The sequence below is a fragment of the Histoplasma capsulatum genome, genomic scaffold (genome assembly GCF_000149585.1).
Source record: "Histoplasma capsulatum NAm1 scaffold_1 genomic scaffold, whole genome shotgun sequence".
Taxonomy (NCBI): Eukaryota; Fungi; Ascomycota; class Eurotiomycetes; order Onygenales; family Ajellomycetaceae; genus Histoplasma; species Histoplasma mississippiense.
In genome coordinates, this window is record NW_001813982.1 from 3,967,641 (window position 1) to 3,976,733 (window position 9,093).

The window sequence follows — 9,093 nt, forward strand, 5'->3', positions numbered from 1 at the left end:
TACTTCTGTTACCCCCAGCAGCTGCTGAGCAAGGAGTCCCTCGCTGAATCCGTATCATTGCGTTGCTGCCAGTTGTGATACAAATCGTGATGATTTTCCACCGAGGCCTCTAAACGGCCAATCGCATATTCAATTGCTGGTGGGAACCACATGAAAAGTTTGGTCAGTTTCTTTGCTTGTATGATGATTGTGTGTGGGTCCTCGCAGCAACTCCTCGCAGCAACTTGGGCCCATTGTACGAAATACAGATCTGTACGTGAAAGTAACATTTCACGTATGCCGTACATACGCCAATCTCTGCGTATTATTACAGGCTACTCCCTTGTCGTGATAACTGGAAATTACCGCGTCCTCCACATGCCAAAATAAAAAACGAAACGCTTATCTCGATTCTCTTCAAATCTTGTGTTCTGAAGGGATTAGGCCGGCCTCCATCACATCAATCCCTGTTTAGAATGCATATTCAGCCGGAGACTTGGTAAGGATCTTTGTGGCCGATTCATGTGTAGGTTTCATGTGCCAAGGCTAACTCACTACAGAATACAGCAAAGCGAGTCATCATGGACTGCTGCAATTGACACCCGTCTGCTGGGTAAATCTACCTATCACAAGGCGAGGTAGTACTCCCTCCACGCATGCTGCACATGTAAATAACCGACAGCAAGGCCACATACTATGAAAGCTTTTGTATTAAGTTTAAGCTTTCAAGGAGCACAAATGGTAAGATGCGCAATTAATATACAGAATAGTGAGATTGCATTTAGCTAACGCTTTACGTATTGAGATACACCAGAGACATTTCGGATACTAGCATTCCCATTCATATTGGCCCAAGGTGTTTCAAGAAACCGCATCGCGCCACACAGTCTAATCGATCGCCAAGTGTTTGTCGCAGGTGCCCGACCGCCACGGCCGTTGGCGTTGTTGCCTCTCCTTTCCCCCACTATTTTCTCGCGCTTTGTGTGGCTGGAGCTTGTAACCGACAAGAAAAGCATCACCCGGACGCTTGGCCCAGCATTGTTCCTTTACTGGCTGAAATTCAGCTATCTGGTCCTGTAGCATCGTCGGTGAACATCTCGCAGTGACAGGGACAATCTCCTCCATTAAATCGATAACTAATTATTAACTGGTATCTCCCAGCTGCCTGGATTACGGGAAGGTTTTAGATCTGCTATTTATTTTGACTTTTCAGCAGCAAACTGCATTGCAGAGTGGATGCGACAGCAATTGAAGTGTATCGCAACAGATCGTCCTATCGGGTTGAATAAGATACTCGAACAAACCACGCTGTGAAGTGCTCCGAGTGGAAAATCACACAGGAGCGGCAGAATCGGGTATCTGTCGTTGGGGACATATATCTCGGCCGCAACCTATTTTTGAGAATTGGTTTTTGACGAGAACAATAGCAACCATGGAGATGGCAATAAATATCCATGCAGTTCATTGATGTCTACTTTCAGTGAGAAGTAAGGGGGTTGGGGGATTATGTGGGGCTGGACCCGGCGGATCGATCTGTCCCTTTGCCAGCTGGCGAGTCGCTATTTTAAAAAATTTCAGAAGAGGTCTTATCCTGCGTGTGGGATTCAAGCTATCATTTTCCAGAATACAAAGCAAAAGAAGTCAAGGAAAAAGGGAGAAATAATCCCCGTTAATTTCCTTAGATTTCCGAGGGTCCATCGTAAGCTCTGAAAATTGCTGTCACAAGAGCATAACGGACCCCTGAATCATGACAGGCCTATTGCGTATTTACAAGGAAGAATTCTGAATTCGGTCAGCTCATAAAGCTTTCTCTCATCCATGTGAGCTCCCTATTTGCTCTTGGATGGCTGGGATGTTGGCGTTGATTTGGGACAAGACAACGATGCTCGGTGGATCAGGCCTCCTGGCTGTCAGAAGACGCAGCAAGAATCATCTGTCCGATCTCTTTGAAGATCGACTGCATCTGTACACTACACAGTATGTGCTTCAATCCTTTGAGAAGTCTAATTTTTTGAACCTCGAATGCTCACCTTGGGATTTATTCTACAGAGTTAATTGGATGATCCTGACCTCCTCTGGACTGGTGAGACAAATGATACGGAGTATTGCTTCCCAGAATCTGTGAACCCACCAGCTGTATCCGAGATTAAAAATCTCACTAAGAGTGATAAGATGTTTGCATTCTCATCAGCGGATGGTAATGACGAACAAAGGAGGCACTCCAGAGTACAGACTTCAGAAGAGCTTTCTTCCTTACAATAGGAGAGCATGTGAACAATTCGACCAGGTATGTGCTCTCCCTGGAACTCTGTTTTCCCCAATAAGAATTCTTCCCCAGCAGCATACCGCATCTAAAAATATCTACTAAATAAAAAACTAGTCAAAGACAATTAGGAAAATACCCTGAGAGGGATGTAGGAAGAATAAAAGTAACCTCGGACCGGCGGCATGTATCCGTGCTGGCATGGTTTGCAACGATTGCTTGCGTAGATACATAGATGCTGGTGTTATTATCGTTCCGAATTACAAAGGGGTAGGTGCATCGGAGCACCGAGCTTTTTGAGCGTTTTTTGTAAGAGTATTCTACTGTATTCCTCCGCATTGTGGAGTTACGAACCGGTGTTCCGCTTTTCTGGGAAGCGCTTATCAAGTTATTCTAGGCGTTGACCATGAGCTTGAACTCGAAAACTGTTTGAGCTGATGAGGACTCTGCCAAGTTCGTCACGGAAATTTTTTTTGGTGGACCAAAACTTTCCGGCCAGAAAAGAGGTAGGTGGTTTGAAGTCGAGCGCAAAAAATATTTGGTTGAGATGGCAGTGCAGAGTCAAGACATACGCCGTAGTAATACCCTCTTTGATTTATTACACGGATCATAATTTCGGCCGCGAAACGGTCGGAGAATAACTATATTTCCCCAGCATGAGGATCATGTAACTATCAGCAAAACGTGGGATCGTCCCCTGGCTGGCTGAAAACAGCTTCCAGAAACCGACTTGGCAAACAATTTCGCAACGCAACTTAATCATAGAGCTTTCTCCGCAATTTCGCACCTGGCCCAGATGCAAACGTATGTACAGAAGTACTGTACGGAGTAAATCTGTACATTGGTGGATTCTGCTTGTGATAAGTCATTTTGCGCGAGTTTGCGCACGCCGCGGTTTCAAAACAAAGACCGCGATGGACAATCCGCACTCGCACCACGATCTTCAAAATCCTTTCGAGTGAGGGGACGCCACCTCACCTCAGAGGCAAGGGTGAATCTCTTCCCATCATCCTGCGCGGATTCTCTTCGGGCTTGCAGCGGGGACCAGCGGACTAAAATGTTTCGGCTGGGAACCCTAGCCATCGTGTCGGTGGGGATCAACCGGGATAGGTCTTGCTGCTTTGTCCTGAATGGCCCGATTGATGCGTTATTATTTAAAGTTCTTCAGCATCCCAATCCCATTGCTAATCTCAGTTTGCTCAGCTCAGCGCTGTGCTTGGGCAATCTGGTTTTGTCACCCTGCATTGTAACCTTTCCTGTCGGTAACGCTTTCACGCGTTCCTCAACGTCCCGGCGAAGGAGAGATTTTTGAATTGACGCGGTATTGTATTTGCGTACACAGGAACCAGCCCGGAGGTATTTTACTCCGACAATTAATATCAATAATAATCATGGGCTTTGAATGGATCAAGAAGCGGTCAGAAGCCCGCGTTTAGCTTTGGTCCAGAGGTCCAAGCTCCATCTGTTCGATGGCTTGCCTCGGTTGTTATTTATTCGATTTTATTGAATTTTTTTTTTTTTTTTTTTTTTTTTTTTTTTTTTTTTTTTTTCTCAATCCTACATTCGCGACCAGCTCTTTTTGAAGACTGCTGGATTTCAGAAACTGAACGGATCCGAAAAACTCATCCTTGAGTTAAGACAATCCGAGGTAATGATCAGGATGCGCTGACTTAATAAATAAACTATTCAAAAGAACAGTGACAAAGTTAACGCCTGGATTTACATCACCATTGTTTTCGCAACGATCAGAAGTTCTCTATGAAGTCAGTGGATTTGACTTCAGCATTTCGCATGATTTCAAGAAGGCTGTTTCGATCAGAGAGTAGCCTAGCTTTTACCATATGATTCAAATATGGATTAAGATTATGGGGCGTGTTCAACTTGTCGTTCAGCCATTCCTATATAATTACCCCAACTGTTCCAAGTGAGATTTTCTAGCTCAACCAGTTTACAAGATTTTTGTGCCATAATAACTTCATCTCTACCTTGTTATGTGGCACTACTACTGGCTATCTATCCCCCTTCACCTTTCATTTGCAGCGGGAAACTAGATTTCTGCTGACTCCATGGGTACAAATTTGTCCAGAACACAACACTTGTAGGGATTCGAAACATGTGCGATGTGAGAATAATTAAATGGGTATCGATCGCGCGCCACCCGCTGGAGCAGGTTTGATGATTCACGAGTTTCGAATGAGCGGCTCCCCTTTTTCAGGGCATGGTGCCAGGTGGAAAGCCTGCGGGTGTTTATTCGGTGATATGGCTGTTCATATACCAGCCACCGTCTATCATGAGGCCGTCGATTTTCCCTTCCGACTGGATTTATCCATCTGTGAGAACCCTAGCTCTCTTCTGGTTATTAGGCTTGCTCCATTATATCCAGTGAGGCCACTGGATGTTAATCCTTTTTGCATCGGTGGTTTCCTGGTTAACGCATTCACACCATTCACGCATAATGATGAAGAATGGCTCAAGGAAAGGAAACTGGAAGGTATCTTGATTGTCAATTTGATAATTTCGATTATTCAGAAAACTCTTAAGAGATACCAAGTGGCGAGCGAAGAGAAAGACATGGTTTGTGTATGAACTGCTGGGAAATGAATATCGCAACCCTAATCTTTCCTCTTCGATTTCAACTTTACTTCTTTGTTGCCAGCAACTGAGAGCCTGAAATGTATCCTAGAATCTAGCTCAGTTGGCAACGGATATCATAGAATGTATTGAAGATATATTGTGTCGATCCTAAAGCGAAAGAAGGGGTGTTAGGTATTTGTGGAATTGAGGAATGACGGATGAATGAGTCCTATATATTAGGTGACGTTACCTTAATTTTTACATGAAGTCCATGGCGGGGAAAGAAACGCATCCCCGCCCAATATGAGGAAACGCAGAAAGGGAAGAGAGGAAGGGTGGAAAGGGAGAATCACCATTTACCGTGTTTGAATCCAACTTCCCGCATCCTCCCTCTTTCTATAAATCCCCTTTGGACATACCAATCTCTTAAGCCTTCGCCCCCATTTTTCCCTTGCGGATTGACGGCCATAACCAGCTAATTATATTCATCGACATTCACAGCTTAGTGAAAGACGCGCTTATAGAGTCAGCATCGCCGACTTCCATAGGACAAAATGTTTTGCCTCCCTTAGAGCTTCCACCAACGACGAGAGGAGGGGCACTTCCTATCCCTTGTGACTGGTAATCAGGGTGGACAAGGAGAGACATTTCAACTGTGGGTGCGTATGCGAGCATGTAACCTCTGAAGGCCGAAGCCAGAGTGTATCCACAGACTTTTTCTGTCGGATTCCCTTCATGACTGGGGTTATCTTGGCCAGACTTCTCCACAGCAACAAGATAGGGTAAACCACGTTCCTGTGCTTCATGAAATCTTTTCCCTATGTATGAGAATGGTGGCTTATTGACACGGAATGTTACGACAGTATTTTGCACGTAGTGGGTAAAGATCGAGTGGATCTGGTGCAGGTCAGATTCCGTGGCAGAGCGGATTTTGAGATGCATTTTGGGAAAGGACTTTCAGTTTCTCCGATGTGGGTATATTACATTCCGAAGCTGCGTTGATCCCTCCAAGGGCAATATCTCAAAGGCAAAACAGTATGCCAAAAAAGATAAAGAGAGAGAGAGTGTGTGAGAGAGAGAGAATGCACATAGATCTGTGACTTTATATAACTCGATACTTCCCCGCCTTTGACCGAGAACGCTAAGATAAGATAAGATAAGATGGTTGCCGATCCAGAACCAATCAGATTGGCGCATACATCATAACGTCATCCGAGATCACGTGCATCGAGACAGCTCCCAAAGTCCCCGCCAATTATTATTGCAGTCATGCCCATCCATCCCACTTTATCATCCAAAGCGCTCCTCACCATGTCTACGGCTCTGCTTCATCTATTTAGTGGATTGAATCAGTGATACTGTTGCTGTTGCGGTTTTCCGCAGATAGTCTGTTCAGTACTTCCAGCCTCGCACTCGACTCACTCAAAGCTCTGGTTCTTTGAAACATTATACCCCTTCTTCTGCAGCAGTGCGCTGGGATTTCATTCCCGTACACTACCACAATGACCTCGTCTCGGATTCCATTATCGGAAATTCCTAACCTGTCTCTCCTTTACAAGCTTAAGCATTTGGTTCCTGCGTCAAGTCCTCGAAATAGCAACCCCTCTCAATTCCTAAACAACTCGATCTGTCTTATTACTAGCGATATTACAAAGCTCGAAGTTGATTGCATTGTAAATGCAGCAAATAAGTCGCTGTTAGGAGGGGGTGGTGTTGATGGGGCAATCCATCGGGCAGCTGGTCGCGGTCTGCTCCAAGAATGTCGCGCTCTGGGCGGTTGTGCTACAGGCGATGCTAAAATCACCAATGCTTATAACCTTCCTTGCCGAAATGTCATCCACGCTGTTGGTCCCATGTTCTGGGCAGACGAGAATAGGGAGAGCCTTTTACGCAGTTGTTACTCGCGCAGCTTAGCGCTCGCAGCAGAAAGTGGTTTGAAAAGCATTGCCTTCCCGGCGATCAGTACGGGGGTCTACGGATATCCGAGCTTAAAGGCAGCGGAAGTGGCTATTTCGGCAGTTAGACACTTCCTGGAAACAAGCCCCGGGCCCCTCGAACGCATTATATTTTGTACTTTTGAACAAAAAGATACGGATGCCTATCTCATACTTCTCCCGTGAGTGGCCCTACATATCTCTCTTTGGTCGATCGTCATTCTACTAACTGCAAATTGTATAGAGAGTATTTCCCGCCAACAGAGCAAGATTTATCGACGGAGACCGAGAAAAGTAATGAGGCTCCATTTCACCCGTCATCCTCACCCGCGACACTCGCTGCTAGTCTTCCTGATCCTCCCACTTCAGAGCCTACCCTGGAAGGCCAACCAAGTGCCAAAAAGCCCAAGGTCGGCACTGACGTTTCTGGGAGCACAACTTTCGACAAAGACAGTGAGAGAAGTGAAGATGACTGGGAAAAGGTTGATCAGGCTGAAGTGACAAACCCGACGACGGAGCGCCTCGATGATGAGCCCGTTGAGCTGGACGATGAGCCGACGTCCGCAGATGTCCAAAGCGTCGTATCTAGTACTGCAGACCTCAAGGAAAGCGACTCTGCATAATGGAATAAACGAGACTTTTCATGAAAAGGAAAGAGCCATGTATGCTTTATTGTGATTTTCTCGTGTTCATTTATGTGTTTTCCAGTTTTATTCCCCATCCGCGCCCAACACCGTTTCACCGTCCCTCGACCAAAATTCCAATCGCAACAATTGCTTAGAGAGTACGCAGCAGAGGACTCCTTCGCAGAGATTGTTAACCAATTGCTACCTCGAACTTCGAATTGTCATCGCGTGGGAAACTTAAATGAGACGTTGACACCCGACTAACAGCTAATCATTAGGGATGGCTGCGTATATTTTCATCTTCTCCTTGTTTGCTGATTCATTTTAGTCTCCTGCTTATTCCATTGTTGACTCATTTTAACGGAGGATGGAAAAATATTATGGTTTATATGTTCGCACAATGCGGGCGTGGGAAGATGGAGTTCTATGTTTCGCATGTGACACAATGTATTTCTGCTCAATATTCAAAACTGGATGCGGGAAGCCGATTCATAATGCTTTACTGCTTCGCGGCTAGGAATAGGAATTCTTATTAACTGATTGAAAGAAAAAGGGTTCAATGTTCAATCGGAACCTTACTCCTCCATATTTGCCTTGTAACATTCTACCGAACAAAACAAACAGAACAAACATCACCTCACCAACCTCCTGTCGAGATCGAAACCTTTTCTCTCCATCACTCTGAATGGATTCTAGACGCCGTCACCAACACAAAAATTGTATAACATTCTAACCACTTCAATCGGCTGTTAACTTCAATCTACCACCAATGGGTTGAAAAGCAGACAGGAAATAACACACCCTCCCACCGCACGTGGTCTCCCGGGCGGTGCTGCTAGCCATGCCTCCTAAACAGGCCCCTACCCCGGTTAAACCCCCTCCCAGTCGAAAAGGCACAATTATAAAGCCGCGCGAACAGACGAAATCTTCTGTCATTCCTCCTTCCACATCCTCCAAACCTCCGTATCCCACATATGACGCCCCTTCAGCAGAGACGCATATAAAAATCAACCTCCAGAACCAAAAATTCGATGTCGCGGAGTACACGAAAATACTGGAAGACCGATCCAACACCGCTTCCTCCCCCTCCTCGTCGTCTTCTCTAACTTCCACTGCCTCTTCATTCTCATCTAAAAACGGGAAATCCTTCACCCCATCTTCCGATCTCTCCCAGACAACATCCACAAGTTCATCTCTTTCCGCAAATCTGTCCAGCTTTTTCCGCTCCTCCAGATTCCGTCGGGTCGCTCTCCGCTTTGGAGGATACGGCGTAATCACGGTGGGCGGCCTTCTTCTTCTCTCAGACCACCTCGTACAGGTGATGTGGGTGAATGGCCCTTCAATGACACCTTGCTTGAATGAAGGCTATGGAGAGACAAATCTTGTCAAAGACATGATATTAGTGAAGAAGTGGGAGCCGACGCGGAATCTTAAAAGGGGGATGGTTGTTACATTCCCGTAAGTCTATAAATCAAAACATGTCACCCAATTGCACCTAATTTCATTTCCTTTTTCATTTTATCCGTGCCCTTGTTTATTTAGATTTTTCTGAAGAGCAATTAAATAAAGTGTGCCAACCAACCAAAACAGCTCACACCTAAATCCCTCCAAAACCACCGTTAAACGCATAATAGCTCTGCCGGGTGACCGGGTGACGCCACGCCATCAATCTGGGGGCAGCGCGCAAATCGTCCCCTGGAACCACGTTTGGGTGGAA

At 45.7% G+C, this 9,093-nt stretch overlaps 4 protein-coding genes across 4 annotated transcripts; 2 read left to right on the plus strand and 2 right to left on the minus strand.

Annotated features, from left to right (window-relative positions):
- Nucleotides 1-1,483: 1,483 nt before the first annotated feature.
- HCAG_01126 (predicted protein) lies at nt 1,484-3,325 on the minus strand (the record flags this gene model as incomplete). Its single annotated transcript, XM_001544030.1, has 6 exons — nt 1,484-1,538; nt 1,703-1,735; nt 2,050-2,113; nt 2,237-2,330; nt 2,815-2,883; nt 3,221-3,325. The coding sequence occupies 6 exons, from the start codon at nt 3,323-3,325 to the stop codon at nt 1,484-1,486; spliced, it is 420 nt and encodes a 139-aa protein (XP_001544080.1).
- Nucleotides 3,326-5,311: 1,986 nt separating this feature from the next.
- On the minus strand, nt 5,312-5,758 carry HCAG_01127 (predicted protein; the record flags this gene model as incomplete). Its single annotated transcript, XM_001544031.1, has 1 exon — nt 5,312-5,758. One exon carries the CDS (start codon nt 5,756-5,758, stop codon nt 5,312-5,314), a length of 447 nt encoding a protein of 148 aa, XP_001544081.1.
- A 560-nt stretch (nt 5,759-6,318) lies between these two features.
- On the plus strand, nt 6,319-7,373 carry HCAG_01128 (hypothetical protein; the record flags this gene model as incomplete). Its single annotated transcript, XM_001544032.1, has 2 exons — nt 6,319-6,932; nt 6,995-7,373. 2 exons carry the CDS (start codon nt 6,319-6,321, stop codon nt 7,371-7,373), a joined length of 993 nt encoding a protein of 330 aa, XP_001544082.1.
- Nucleotides 7,374-8,217: 844 nt separating this feature from the next.
- Nucleotides 8,218-9,023, plus strand: HCAG_01129 (predicted protein; the record flags this gene model as incomplete). Its single annotated transcript, XM_001544033.1, has 2 exons — nt 8,218-8,834; nt 9,011-9,023. 2 exons carry the CDS (start codon nt 8,218-8,220, stop codon nt 9,021-9,023), a joined length of 630 nt encoding a protein of 209 aa, XP_001544083.1.
- Between the last annotated feature and the right edge of the window lie 70 nt (nt 9,024-9,093).